This window comes from Amphibalanus amphitrite, unplaced genomic scaffold (genome assembly GCF_019059575.1).
Source record: "Amphibalanus amphitrite isolate SeventyFive unplaced genomic scaffold, NRLGWU_Aamphi_draft 000047F_arrow, whole genome shotgun sequence".
NCBI lineage: Eukaryota > Metazoa > Arthropoda > Thecostraca > Balanomorpha > Balanidae > Amphibalanus > Amphibalanus amphitrite.
In genome coordinates this window covers 389893-404698 of record NW_024881543.1, presented here as the reverse complement: position 1 = coordinate 404698, position 14806 = coordinate 389893, and the positions used below count along the sequence as shown (strand labels likewise).

The window sequence follows — 14806 nt, the reverse complement described above, 5'->3', positions numbered from 1 at the left end:
GCCATTAACTGCCTATGGCATTGGCCCTAATCTGCTGCCACTGAACTCTACAAGGTCTACTGCTAATAGTTTTCCAATTATATGCAACATAACTAACTTTTCCATATACCTGCCTATTTTTCTATAAACAAGATGGTGAGCTTGCCATTAGTCGATTGAAAAATTGCTTATCTAGCGAAGTGCACGTACAGTCTGTCGCAAAGTAACAGTGGATCGAATATCCATCAAGCCTGACCGAGGAAGGACTGCTAGATTTGAGTCACCGAAACAAACAATGGATATCCTCGTCCATTCCCCAGGTCAATTGGTTCGGTGACTTTCAAATTATAGCAGGTCCTTCCTCGGTCAGGGTTGATGGATCCACCGTCACTTTGCGCGGTACTTTTAAGACAGACTGTACGTCTACACTGCAGGCATCGATAAATAACCTTGCTTGTCATTCGCCTCATACTCATCTCTTGATTCTCGTCCAAACCGCCCTCGTTTTCTCACCCGCAGCCACACCCTTTTGGTCTCCCACCGCCCACATCCCCAACCAAGCCGCTTCCAGTGTCCACATCAACAAACAGGCAGATATTTTTGATATTTTTATTTTATTTTCCATGATCAAATAACTTAACGTTCTGTAGACATTACAATCAGGCGTTTTACTCTGATCACAGCCTCGGCCACACACGGACATCTAACGGTTAGCTCTCGGGCGGCGCCGGCGCGGCGGTCGCCCGGCACCGCGGCGGCAATGTGGCGACGCCCGCCGCGGCGCCGGGCCGGCCGGCTGCGCGCGAGCGCCCGACAGTCGATCATGATCCTACAACAGAAAAATATACGGCTCACTTTACACACTAGGGAATCGAAAATATAATATTTTAGCACAGGTATTGAGCAAACTCCACTGCCAACAACTACGTTTATACTCAGGCCGCGCTTTCCGAATGGTAAGTTTGCCCAAAATGAACGGAAAAACGTCTAAATCGGACCAGCCGGCGGCGCCCGCACTGAGCGCGCAGGAGGACAATTTAACGGCAAACCAACGAACGAACGCCTAAGTGGCTTCCAACTTTGAAAGAGAATGATCTCTTGGATATAGTCAGCTAAAATACTGGAGACACGAATTCCGGCGAGCGCGCGCGGTCCGCCTGTCGGCCGCAGTCATGGCGGCCCGTCGCGACAAACAACACCCCAGCGAGCGAGCGAGCGCGCGAGCGCGAGCGCCACCCAACACACGATCCTAAAAGTTGGATCTAGACAAACCGGTGAACTGCCGCAAGTCCAAGTCAATCAAAAGCGTAAAAAGGGGTGTGTCTGTGTGTTGGTGTGTGGTGTGTGTGTGTGATGATGAGATATATCTATATACATCTATGTACACTATATACACGGCAACTAGTGTCGCCAGATTTGTACATGGCGAGATATATCCGACACAGACAGAACGACAGGGACAAATCAATCCAAGCCATGATTCCACTACTAATAACAATCTACACATGTAACAACATACGGCCGCGCGCGGTCCTCTCCGATTAAGCGTAGGGCGGCGGCGGGCAGCGCGAGCGGCTGGCCGCCCCGTCAGCAGGTGGCGATCACAATGACCAGGTGCGGCACCTCGGCCACGGCGCTCAGTAGGTCCGGCGCGATCCGAGCCATGTTCTCGTTGGCAAAGTCGCACGGCGGGAAAATGTGCACCACGTAGCTACCCTGTGGACGGAGCAAACGGACGGTGTCAGAGCGGGGAGCGATGGGGGCGGCAGGAAGAGTTAAGAGACGTGAGATGCAGCATAACGAACTAACTACTGAGACCCTACAACACAAACAAAGTCACCAAAGCGTACTATCAATAACGGCGCAAAAAAAAAAACATAAAACTTTTCTCCATAATCTATCTAGACAAAAAATACACGGGTCTTATCATGTAAATCTATTACAGCCCCATCATTCTCCCGAATTCCACCGACACGCCCTGTTTCGCCGTTCTGTCTCTGCCGTCGGCTCTGACCTGCGGTCCGTCGATGTTGATGATGCCGGCTGCCTGTTTGAGCTGCAGGTACGTGATGAAGGCCGTCCGCAGGGTGGAGCGCTGCGCCAGCTCCTCGGCCTGGCCGCCGCCCTCGGGGATCGCCGGCACCGCCAGCAGCATGCAGTACTCGTCCTCGTTCTGAGCGGGGGAGAGACAGCGGAAGGCGTCAGTCAGTGGAGAGGAAAACGAGATGGGAAAATCAACGCTATCGACTATCTTAAATCAAGACCTACGAACTGAGCTGTGATGTGTGCAACTATAATCTGCAGTGTAAAATAAAGCGTTCATTTACTTCACATTACAACGGTTTTACGGGGTTCAGCAGCCAAAAGTTTACGTCCCGCTGTCTACTGACCTCCATTTTCCGCGCCACGCCGTCCAGCTGGGCCCACTCGAGGCGCATCCGTTTGGGTATGTGCAGTACGCGCGGCTCGGCCGGCGGCAGGGAGGCGTCGGCCACCTGTCGGCTGCCGGAGACCAGCCGGAACTGGACCAGAGCCCGGTCCGACTTGAGCTCCAGCTGGCCCGACCACACCGAACGGTACCTGAGCGCGGGGACAGGGGGAGTTAGAGACATGTCGCAGGAGAGGGGTCCATAGGCTGGCGCACAATATCGGGTGGCGTAAACTTAAGTTGTCATGAAATTTTACAAACAGCTGAAGATGGTAAAGCAGCCGCCAATGCCAAGATTCAAGCGTGATACACATACAAACAGAAGCCTAAATGAAGACGTAATCAAGCCCCAACATCAGCCCACATTGCCTGACCCACTCTGCACGCACCTCTGCAGTTCGACGATGTCTCGACTGCAGGGCGACTCGAGGCTGAAGGGCGCCGCCGGCTGGTCGTGGTAGCCGGCCATCCAGGGCGCCGAGACGCCGTACTGGTCGGCGCCGGGCGCCGCCGGCGTGGCGCGCCCCTCGTCCTCCTCCTTTTTGGGTGGCAGGTGGGCCGGGTAGCCGCCCAGCTGGGGTGGCAGGGCGCCGGCCGCCGCCCGCTGCTGCTGCTGCTGCTGCTGCTGTTGCAGGGCCATCTGCTCGTGCAGCTGCTGCATGTAGTAGGCCGGGTGGTACATCTGCGGCAAGTAGTGGGCGGCGGCAGACAGCTCCGGCGGACCGGGCGAGGCCAGGTGCGGCTGCAGCAGGCCCGCCGAGCGGCGCAGCATCTCGCTCTGCGGGCACAGAGGGGATGGAAGGCACGGTCAAGGCACAGCCGCAAGGACATCGACTTCCAAATACTCTATCAGTATCATATCATGAAATTCACGCCTAAAGCAGCCCACTCTGAACACAAACTTTAAAACTGACGTTGAAAGAACGGCAACGTCACCAACGAACCATTTCCAAATACAGCACACCTCTACTGGAACCAACCTACGCCCCCTAGCCCACCACCCTAGCCTCTCGCTCTCCCTCATCTCTTCCTGGCCCACATCCGCCGGGCGCGTACCTGCGAGACGCCGCGCTGCAGCTGGTGGGCCGGCGGCGGGGTGCTGCTGCTGCCGGCGTCCTCCGGGTAACCTTTGAGCTCCTGGATGACGCCGTGCCGCACCGGGTGCTGTCGGACGGAGAAGGCGCGGTCAGATAAGAAGGGAAGTAAGCGTAAGGGGGAGCGGACAGCCCGGTCAGGCGCAATCCTCGAAGAAAATGGTGAGATGACCGTTTAGAGGTGGGTGCTTTAGATAAGACATATTATTGATGTCAGAAAACTGGTAAAACGAGCGACATTATTCAAAAAGGGGCAGCTTTCGTTACATCAACACCTCAATTTACGGAAAGTATAACTCACCATGTTCGGTTCGAAGGGCCGCGGCGCGGGCGAGGACACGCTGTGCCGCCCCTGGCTGGCCGGACTGGGAGTACTGACAGCGCCCACAGAGGCGCGGCCCGATACCTCCACGCGCGGCGGCTCCGGCAGCGGAGACGAGGCCGGCGCCGCGTGGTCGCGCGTGGTCAGAGCCACCGGCGCCTGCTGCGGCGTGGATGACAGGTGCGCAGGGGTCGACGGCGCAGAGCTCGGCGGTGCGGCGCGCTGCAAGAGATAGAAGAGAGACGGGAATGGTTAGTGACGGGCCATACATATACAGATGTATGAAAAATTATCAATACACGTTTCCCGCAAAGTTTCACCACGACCAATATCATCAAGAATTAAAGCAAATAGGGAGACGCTGGGGAAACATCCCACACAGCATTATAATTCACCAGACTGAATCCATTGCCCCGATCCCGTCACGTACCATGTAGAGAGCCTGGTCGGCCGGTGACATGGCCGGCAGTCGGCGCGGGTCGGGCAGCACGGCCGGCGCGCGCGGCCGCGGCCCCTCCACCACCGAGGCTCGCGTGACAGCGGCCGCCGTCGGCTTGGTCGAGTAGCCGGTCGTCGCCGCCGACACCGGTTTGGTAACGAGCGGGGTGGCGCCGGCGGTACAGACAGCCGTGTAGAGAGACGCCGCCGAGCTGACGACAGCCTTGCCCGCGTAGATGGGACCGGCAGCGGTGGAGACAGTAGCCGGTCCGCAGCTGGCCGCCGGCTTGGTGGAGTGCGCCGCTGGGACAGGCGCCGGCGGGGACGGCTTGGCCTGGAACAGCGCCGGCGAGGCGGGCCGCGGCGCGCCGTAGACGGCCGGCGGCGCCGGGGAGCTGGCCGCCGGCCGGGCGGCGCCGTACAGCGGCTGACCGGCCGCGCTCACCGGCGCAGGTTTGCTCGCCGACGCGTAGAATCCAGCGGGCGGCGCGGAGATGGTCGGTTTGGCCGCGTAGGACGCTGGCGGCACGCCGACGCTGGCCGGTACCTTGGCGGGGTACGCAGCAGCAGCGGCGGCGGTGACCGGGGAGGGTGCAGCGCTGGAGGCGGCCGGCTGGTGCGCCGCGCGCGGTGACCCGGCCGCCGGCGGGACGGTCATACCGGCTGCCCCCGGCACTGCCTTCACCGGGTACAACACCGCTCCACCCACCGCCGCCGGCGGCTTCACCTGATACAGGGAGGCTGCTCCGCTGGTGGTGGCCGGCTTGGCAGACGGCGGAGCCGCGCCGGCGCTGGCCGCTGACGTCTTCACTGGGAACACGGAGACGGACGGCGTGGTAGGCGCTGACTTGGCCGCCATGTAGGCCGGTTTGCCGAGGTAGGTGGCGGCCGCCGGCGGCGCGGACGACACGACGGTCGCCGGCGGCGCGGCCGGCCGCGGGGAGTAGAGCGAGCCGACCGTGCCCGCAGGCAGCTGCGGCCGACTGTGCTGGTAGCCCACCGGCGCCGCCGGTCTCGCCGGGGTGGCGGTCGGAGTCGGCGCCACGGGAGCGGCGGTGGCCTGGTAGAGCGCCGGCCGCACGGGCGCCACAGGGCCGGTCGGTCGGACCGCAGCAGCGGCCGAGACCGGCTGCGGCGGCGGCGCGGGGGTCGGGGCGGGCGCTGCGGCTGGCGGCGAGCTGCGCGCCGGCTCCTCGGCGGCCTCACCCTCCTTCAGAGGCACCATCAGGCCGGTGACAGGGTCCAGCAGCGCCTGCGTCTCCGGAGAGGTAGACTCGGACGCCTCTGGTGCCGGCGGCGACTTGGTGTCGGGCGCTGGCGTGTCCTCCGCCGCCGGTGCCGCCGCTGGTGGTGGTGTGGCGGTGGCGGCCGCCGCTGTGGGTGCGGCAGACTCGGCGGGAGTGGGCGCCGGCGGCTCCGGGGTGGGGTTCCGCGGCTCCACGTCCGCGTCCCAGTCCTTGGGGTCACCGAATCGGCCCTGGACGACGTCCTCGATGGTTTCGTCGATGCTGGAGCGTTTCTCCTCGGCGGCGGCCGCCTTGGTGGTCGCCTTCCTTCCGCTGTCGTCGTCACCCGAGTCGTGGAACTCGTACACATCGCTGGCACCGCCCTTGGGCGCCGCGGCGCGCTTGCGGTTGCGCGGTGTAGCCGCAGGTCGTCGCGCGGGCTTCTTCGGCTCGGGCGGCGGCGGCGGCGCCAGCGGTGCGGATGGCGGCGGCGCGGCCGGCGCCGCAGGGGCGGGAGGCGGCGGCGGCGGAGCTGCGTCCTCCTTGGCTGCTTCCTTCTCGATGAGTGCAGCGGCTGCCGCGGCGGCGGCGGCCTTGCCCTTGGCGACGCGCGGGGGTCGCCGGCTGGCGGCCCTCGTCGGCGGGGTGGTTGTAGGCGAGTCCTGCTGCTCGGCGGCGGCGGCGGCAGCGGCTGCCGCCGCGGCCGCCACGGCCGCCTTGGCTCTGCTGGGTCGCTGCGCCCGCGTCCGCACGGCACGCGCCGGGGTCTTGGTCTCGGCAACCGGCGGTGACGGGGCGGCCTTCTCAGCCGGCTCGGCGGCCGGAGAAGCAGCGGCCTGCGGCTCCGGTTTGACCTCCGGGCTGGCGGCCGGAGCCGGAGCCGGAGTTGGAGTCTGCGGCTGCGGGGCCACCGGGACCGGTGACGAGGCTGCCGCGGTCGCCGCCGGAGATTTGACGATGACCGGCGTCTCGACGGGACTCGGCAGCGAGGTGAGCACCGAGATCGGCCGCGCCACCGCCGCCGGTAGGGTCGGCGACTGTGGCTTCGGGTGCGGCGGCGCGGCGGTCGGCTGTGGCTTCTGCAGCGGAGTCGCCGCCGCGGGCTTCTGTTGCTGCTGAGGCACCGGCTCCGGTTTGGGTTGCTGCTGGGGAGCTGCCACAGGCTTGTGCTGCTGCGGCGGCGCTGGAACAGGCTTCTGGTGTTGCTGCTGCTGCGCCAGCGTCGGAGCCTGCCTCGGCACGGTCGGATGTGCCGCAGTGGCGACCGCCGGGGGCTGCGCCACGGCAGCCGCTGGTTTCGGCTGTTGCTGCTGCGGAACGGCCGGTGATTTCAGCTGTTGTTGCTGCAGCACCGGCAGCGGCTTCGGAGGAAGATGCGTCGTCGGTAGTGTATTCTGCGGCACCAGCACAGGCTTCTGAGAGGTCTGCGCCAGGACGCCGGCCGCTGGCACAGCCGTCTGCGGCAGATGGGACAACACGACGGGCTTCTGCGTCAGCTGCGGCATCGGCGCAGGCTTCTGTGCAGCGTGCGCCAGCGTCGCAGCCGAGTGCGGAGGCTGGGCCATCGTCGCCAGCTTCTGCGGGGGTTGTGTCAGCGTCGCGGGCTTCGTCACAGCCTGTGGCACCGCCACAGGGGGATGTACCGATGCCACGGGCTTTGAAGAGGGCTGCAGCAGCATCACCGGCTTGGGCAGAGCCTGTGCTACCGTCACTGGCCTCTGCGGAGGCGGAGGCGCTGCCACTGTCTTCTGCGGAGGCTGCGGCGTCGGCACAAACTTCTGCGCCGCCGCCGGCGGGAGCACGGTGTGTTTTTGCAGGGCCGGCGCCGGCGCCGACTTCTGCTGAGGTAGAGACACGGCCACGGGCTTCTGCGAGCTCTGTGACACGACCACCGGCTTCTGCGGCGCCGGCGGGGTGACCACGGGCGGCTTGTGCAACTGGGACATGGTGGGGACGATGACGGGTTTGTGCTGCGGCACCGGCTCCATCTTCGGCACGGAGTCGGCCGGTGCAGGCGTCCGTCTCGGCTCGGTGGTTTCTCTGAGCGTGACGCTCGGCCCCGGCTTGCTGGTCGCCGGCGGCTCGTAGGCAGACACGGACGGCGCGACAGACACCGGCGCCGCATCGCGCTCTGGCTTGGTTTCCAGCCTGGGCTCCGTCCTCCGGGACACCTCTGGGATATTGCCCGGCGTCTCCGGCTCTGGCTTCACTCTGGGTCGCGACGCCGTCTCCTCCGCGTCCACCCGCAGTTTGCTGTCCCGGTGCGGCTCCGTCTCCGGCTCGCTCTCGGGGTGATCGATCACCAGCTCGCCAGACTTGTCGTCCTCGTCGATCTGCAGCTCTGGTTCGCTGCGCGGGGACTCGGCCACCGGCTGGCAGGCGGCCGTCGGCGGCGGCGGCGGCGGCGTGGCCGGCGACTCGGCCGGCGGCAGCACCAGCTCGGTGTCCGGCTCCACCTCCTCCTTGACGGCCGGTGGCTCGTGGTGGGTGGGCTCGATGGCCGGAGACACCGCCTCCTTGTCCGGGCTGCCAATGATGAGACTCTGCACCGCCTGGGCGGCCTCGTCCGGGTCGGCCGTCAGCACCAGCTCGGGCTCCGGCTCGAGCTCCGACGGCGTCGGCTCGTAGCCGAAGTTGAACGTCTGACCGAGCAGGGCGGCCACCGCGTCCTCCGTCTCCTCTTGCGAGATGACGGCGCGCGACTTCTTCTCCAGCTCCTTCTGGGCCGGTGTGGGGCTCTCCGACTTCACCTCGACCGGCGGTGACGGCGGCGGCGGCGGCACGGCGGGCGGCGCCGGCCTCAGCTGCTGCGAGACCGTCGCCGAGAGGAACGAAGGCGCGCGCGACGATGCGGCCGAATCCTCCGACTTGACGACCGCCGTTGCGGGCACCGGCGGGCTGGGCAGCGGCTCCTGCTTGGGTGACGCCCACGGCTCCAGCTTCACCGAGACGGGAGGCATGCTCGGCAGGGAGATGGTCTCCACTCCGTCGTCTGACGGCGGAGCGACCACCGGCCGAGAGCCGGACGCCTTCGAGGTCGTCGTTGTCGACGCCGATCGTGACGAGTCGGACAGCTCCGGCCGTGACGACAGCGGCGGCGTGACTGGGGTCGCCGGCGCCTCGGAGGCCGCCGGCTCAGGTACGGGTACAGACAGGCTGACCTCTCCGTCCGCGGAGAGGGACGCCGAGCTGCACGGCGGCGCCGCCCGGCCGGGGCTCAGCGCCGCCGGAGAGCGCGGCAGACCCAGCGGGTGGCGGCCCGGCGACTTGAACGAGCGGGACTCCAGCAGCTGGTCGAACGGATCGAGGCTGTTCCTCCGCTCCTCTGCTCGCTTCTGGGCAGCGGCCTCCGCTCGCGGAGAGACGTACGTCGGTTTGGGTGACAGACACGGCTTGGGTGACTTGCGCGTCTTGGGACTGATAAGTTCGTGCGGGCTGGCCAGTCGCGGACTGCAGCCGTGCCGGTTGACCGGGCTGAGGATGCGCGGACTGGCCCGCTCGTGGTCCGAGCCGCGCACATCGATGAAGAGCGCCGCCAGCGAGCCGTCCTTGCCGAGATCCTCGCTGCGCCGCCGGTCGACGTCCCGCCGCTCGCGGTCTTTGTCACGCTTCTTCTTCTTCTTTGTTCGACTTCGCTCTTTGCGGGGCCGACCGAACGCGTCCGAGCTCTCGTCACTGAACCGGAAAACGTCGTCGGCAGCGGCAGACGACGACGAGGACGGCGTCGGACGCGCGGCTGGCGTCGACGGCGGCACGGTTCGCGACTCCTCCGCCGGCGCCGAGGAAGGCGCGTCGGAAGTGATGTCCTCGAAGTCGCCGAAGATGGACTTTAGCGACGTCTCGGCAGGTTTCGGCGGTCCGGCCGGCGATGGAAGCGAGAGAGAAAGGTGAGACTCTGACACGTCGTCCGCCGCCGGTTTCGCCGCGTCTCGTTTCGCGGCCGCCCGGTTCGCCTCCTTCTGTTTTCTCCGCTCCTTGCGTTCCTCGCTGCGCGGTTTGCCGGCGGGCAGCGCCGGCGTTCTCGGCCGGTCCACCGGAGCCGCCGCGCCGTCCGAGTCCGAGTCGTAAATATCCGACACCTGCAGCTTGCTCTTGAACGCGCCGGCCGCGAACCCGTGCGACGAAGGTGGCGCGGGCGCCGCCGCCGGCGCAGGGGCAGACGCGGGTGTCGGTGGAGCCGTCAGCGCGGGCGGTGACGGCGCCGGCGCCGGCGGCGGTGAGCTGGCCGCCGGAGACGGGGCTGTCGGCGCAGCAGGGGCCGGCTTCTCGGCCGCCGCCGGCGCCGACAGAGGAGGCACCGGACTGGTGGCGTTGTCAGAGTCGGACATCGGCCCGAAGATGGCTTCGATGCGCTCGTCCTTTTTCTGGCTCTCGCGCCGCTCCCGCCGCCGTTCCTCGGCGTGGCCGGAGCGCGCGCGCCGCCGCTCCGTCGGCTCGCGCTTCACGTCCCGCTTCACCTTGAACGCGGCGGCATCCTCTGCCGAGCTGACGTCCGTGGTGGCGTGCTCTCGCGGCTTCGGACGCGCCTTGTCGCGCTTGTCGCGGGGCCGGTGCGCCTTGGCGTCCTCTTTGGGCGCCTCTGGGACGGCCACAGAGGGCTCTAGCACCGGCGGCCCGGACGAATCGCTCTCGTCGCTGTAGATGTCGGACGCGAGCAGCCTCGGCTTAGCGCTCTTGGGCTTGGAGTCGCGCGGCTTTTTACTCGCCTTGGAGTAGCTGGCCGCCGGCGCTTCGTCCGACTTGGGCTCCTCCTTGACGACCGGCGCCTTCTTCGGCATGGCCTCCTCCTCGTCCGAAGACGTGTCGAACGGCTTCTTCTTGGGGTGGAACCGCTCCATCTCGGCGTCGCTCTCGTCACTGGCAGATGTGAGACCGCTGCCCTTCTTATCCTTGGAGCGCGAACTCTGTGACTTGGGCCGACTGCTGCGCTTGGGAGGATGGTGCTCGCCCGGCGCACCCGTGCCCGGTGTCTTGGGCTCCTCGACCTTTTTGATCTGGCAGGCGCGCTGCCTCTTCACCTTGTCGTACATACTGAAGAACGGCGGCTCGTCGTCCAGAACCACGTCGAAGATGTTCTTCTTGGGCGGCTCGTCGTCGTTGGAATCTGACTCAGAGTCGCTGTCGAAGGTCTGCGCCTTCTTCTTCGACTTGCTCTTCTCCTTGGAGGCGCCGGCCGAAGACGCTGGGTGGGGCGACTTCTTGTCGGCGGTGAGCGGGGTCTTTTCCGACTCTGAGCGAGACGCGTGGTCCTCCTTCCCACTCTCCAGACCAGGCTCGATCTTGATCTGCAGTTTGGGCGGCGGGTGCCTCTCCGTCGGCTCGCTCTTGGCCGGCTCGGCCGCCGGTTTCTTTTCTCGCCGCTTGTCCTGGTGGTCCTTGCTGCGGCTCTTGTCCTTGCTCGAGGCGGGCTGCGGTTTTTCGTGCTCCTTCTCCTTGGTTTTCCGAGGTTTGTCCTCGTGATCACTGTCAGCGTCAGTGCTGTAGACCAGTTTGGAGACTTTCCTCGCAGACTTCTCCGGCCGTTTGCTATCCTTCGCGGCTTTGTCGGCGTTTTCTCGCTCCCGCTCGGGCCGGTCCTTGGACGAGTGTTTGTCCTTCTTCCGCTCGTGACCGGCAGGTTTTGTCCGGTTCTTTTCCGCCGAACCTTTATCGCGGTGTTTTGACCTTTCGTGTGTGTCTGATGTCCTTTTCGCGTCACTGCTCGACTTGTGCGCGTGGGGCTCGCTCGGCTTCGTCCGCTCGGACGCCTCCTCTTTCCTCTCCTCGGGCGTGTGGTTCTCTTTCTTGTGTAATTTGTACTTTGACTTCTCCTCACGCTTCTCATGCCTCTCGCGCGCCTCCTCGCGTTTGGCGTCCGCCGGCCGTTTCGGCTCGCGTTCCGCCTTCTCATCGTCGTGTCGGTGCGACGACGACGAGCCGAGCGGTCGCTCCCGCGGCTTTTCGACTCGTGCCGTCGCGTCGTGCTCGACGCTCGACGACGAGATGGTGGACGAAACCGAGGCGAGCTTCGGCTTCTTCTGCGGCGCCGTCTCCTCCCGGCGCTCGTCTCGCCGCTCGTGCCGGTGCCGCGAGTGTTTCGAGTCCGCCGAGCCGTCGCTCTCCTCTAACGAGCTGAGACGACGCTTGCTGGCGCTCGACGCGTGAGACGCATGGGACGAGTGGGACGCGTGAGAGGACGCCTCCTTCGCCGCCGGCTCCTTGGCGGACTCCTTTGTGGATTCCTTGGCGTGCTCTCGTGGCGAGTCGCGCGCCGACGGCTCCTTGGACGAGTCCTTGGCCGCGTCACGCTGTCGCCGCTCCTTGCCCCGGTCTTTGGAGCGCTCCGAGCCGCGGTCGCGCCGGTGGTGGTCGCTCCGGTGCGACTTTGACTCGCGTTTGTCGCCGCGGGAGGAGACACTGTCGGAGCGCGGCCGTTCGCCCGCCGAGTGGTCGCGTTGTTTCGTTTTGGAGGTCCGCGCTGGTGTCGGTGGTAGGTCGGCGGCCAGCGCCGGCGGCTCCGGCGGCACGGCCGTCCGGTCGGCCTCCAGTCGCGCCGTCACCGCCTCCGGCACGCCGTGCTCCGTCTTCACGGTCATCACCTGCTCCATCCGCTCCACGGCCTCCAGCGGCGCCTTGGGGTGGATGACCGCCTTCAGCAGCTCCGTGTCGCTGAGGAGGCGCTCCTTCAGCAGCTCCTTCTCCTCCGGCTCCGGTTTGTCCACGGCTGCCGGCGGGGGCGGCGGCGGCGGCGCCTGCTGACTCAGAGACGAACTGCTCGAAATGACAGACTCGGCCACCGTGGACGCGCCGTCGCCGGCGGGCGGCGGCGGCGGCTCGGCCGGCCGCGGCGCCTCCTCGACGTCCTCCGCCTTGGGCGACGCGCAGTCGGCCAGCTTCTTCTCGTCGGCGCCGATCTCTGTGGAGCTGGAGACGGTGCAGTCGCTGACGCTGTCGACACTGGCCCGGTCGGTGATGGAGCACGGCGGCGTCGGCAGGCTGGCCGGCACCTCGGGCTCCGGCACGCCGCCGGCGCCGTCCCGCGACTCGGTCTGCTCCAGCTCGGGCTCCGGCAGCTCCCAGCACGGCGAGCCCACGCCCGGCGCCGGCCGCGAGGGGAGCTGGGACGCCGGGTCGGGCCGCCGCGCCGGCGCCGGAGGCTCGGCCGGCGGCAGTGACGCCGCCGACACGGGGGTGACAGGCGAGTAGGGTCCGGGCGCCGGCGGCGGCAGCGCGGCCGAACTCCGCGCCACGGGCGCCGTCCGCGCCGCGCCCGCCGGCGACACGTCCACGGGCATGGTGAGCGGCGGCGGCGGCTGCCGCGTCGACACCGGCACCGGAGGCGGGACCCGCGCCGGCGACGGCGGCCGCGGAGGTGTGGTCGACGCCGTCGTCGCGGTGGCCGCCGCCGCCGACGGCACCGTCGTCGCCGACGTGGCGGTGGCGGTGGCCGAGGTGGTCAGGGGCGCGGCCGGCAGAGAGGCGGCCGGGGTGGCGGCGGGCACGGCCGGCCGCTTTGAGATCACTCCGCTGAGCGTGCCGGTGAGACACGCGGCGCCGCTCACCACCGTCTTGGTGCGCAGATCGGACTCCTTGGCAGGGTCCATCGGCTCCGGCTCGTACTTTTTACCAAAGTTCTCCAGACGCTTCGAGTCCTCGTCAAACACCGAGCGTTTGGCCAGCATCGAATGCATGATGCGCGACGGCTGAGATCGGATCTGGTCGAGACCCAGCGTCCGCCGCTTCAGCCGGTCCACACAGTCACTCGACACGGTGCAGCCGATCGTGCGCGACGAGCCCGACCACTTCTCATACTTTTCGTCCAGCGCGCGAATCTGATCCTCGAGCGAGGGCGACTGCAGCGGCGAGGGTTCCGACGAGTCGGAGCCGCGCGGCGACTGCTGGCCGCACATCTTTGTACTGGGTTCCGGCCGCTTCTCGACCGACGGCCGGCGCGGCGGCGACATGAGCGCCGGCGGCGAGGTGAGCGCCGACACGCCGGACGCGCGCGGCGCCGACGGGCCCGCGCAGCTGACAGGCGCCGGCGCCGACACGCTCGCCGTCGGCGCCACCACCGGCGAGGAGACGGCCAGCGCCTTGGCCTGCTGCGAGGCCGTCATCAACTGCTGAGCAAACTTGGGTAGAGGTAGAACCATGGGCTGCAGCCGGGCGGCGGGCGGCAGGCCGCGCGGCTCGGCCGCCGCCGGCTCGTCCACCTCGTCGTACAGCGGCGTGCCCGGCTGGCCGTCGTCGTCGGCGGAGCCAGCCGCCGCCGACGCCGGCGCGGCGGCGCGGGCGGTCCGCGGGTCGCCATCCGCGGACCGTCGGCGCCGCTTGGAGACGGGCTCGAGGGGGATCTCTCGGGTCACGCGCTCCTCGGCCGGCTCGTCGGCCTTCACACTGTCCACCGAGACGCGCCGCGAGTCGGAGCGGCGCGCGTCCGAGCCGCGCCGCGCCGTCACGTGCACCTCGATCGGCTTTCCGCCGTCAGAGTCTGCGGCCCGTTTGCCGCCGGCGGCCGGCCGCGGGTCGGTCGGCTCGCGCGGCTCAGAGGTCCGCGCTCGCTTGGCCGGCCGCTCGCCCGTCTCGTCGCCAGAGCCGGGCGGCAGCGAGTCCTCGGTGCGCGCCGGCCGGCCGACGGTGACCACACTCTGCAGCTGAGCGCGCCGCTCCGAGCGGCTGGCACTCGGACTGCGGTCGGCGCTGCGCCGGCGCGCCGGAGAGTACGGCGGCCCGCTCTCCAGCTGCACGCGCCGGTACTCGGGGTCACCGTGCCGCTGAGAGTAGTACTCGCGCAGCTCCTGGGCGTAGCTGTCGTCGTAACCGGCGGCCGGGTCGCGCGCGAACTCGTCGTAGTCGAAGCGGCCGCCGCGGCGCACGTAGCGGCCGCCGCGGTAGCTCCGACCGCGATCGTACCGACTGACGAACCGGTACCCGCCCGGGTCCCTGCGGCAGAGAGCGGAACACGGTCACACATTGTACACCAAACACCGGCCACACACGGCCGGATGTGTGCCAAACGCGCAACAACGTGCGACACAGGGACCGACAGACCCCGACTACAACATACCCACTCCACAGTCGATACCGGCTGTCAAATGACGCACACTAAACTAGGAGCGCCAAGGTCTCCGTACAGCGAAAGTGCCCGCCAATCGCCGATATCGAAGTTCAAGGACAACACTATCGGTCACGGAAAGCAAGTGAACTGCGCACGAAAAGCAATTCATTCGTTAACAAGACAAGATAACCGGCGAACGACAGCAATCACCGAAAAGTCCGTATCACCTGAATACTAACAAACTACTCGCAGCCAGGCTCGCCACAGGGTGACAAACACCTA

General features: G+C 66.7%; 1 protein-coding gene across 3 annotated transcripts in view; it reads right to left on the bottom strand.

Annotated features, from left to right (window-relative positions):
* Positions 1-574: 574 nt before the first annotated feature.
* LOC122377563 (msx2-interacting protein-like) overlaps positions 575-14806 on the bottom strand; it is a 119378-nt gene continuing 105146 nt past the window's right edge. For all 3 annotated transcript variants that reach the window (XM_043357702.1, XM_043357704.1, XM_043357705.1), the window contains 7 exons: positions 4254-14409; positions 3803-4045; positions 3464-3571; positions 2797-3185; positions 2370-2559; positions 1994-2152; positions 575-1695 (listed from right to left, as the gene is read on the bottom strand). In XM_043357702.1, coding sequence (XP_043213637.1) covers positions 1567-1695; positions 1994-2152; positions 2370-2559; positions 2797-3185; positions 3464-3571; positions 3803-4045; positions 4254-14409 — 11374 coding nt within the window. In that variant the 3' untranslated portion in view covers positions 575-1566. The remainder of the gene's footprint in view (positions 1696-1993; positions 2153-2369; positions 2560-2796; positions 3186-3463; positions 3572-3802; positions 4046-4253; positions 14410-14806) is intronic.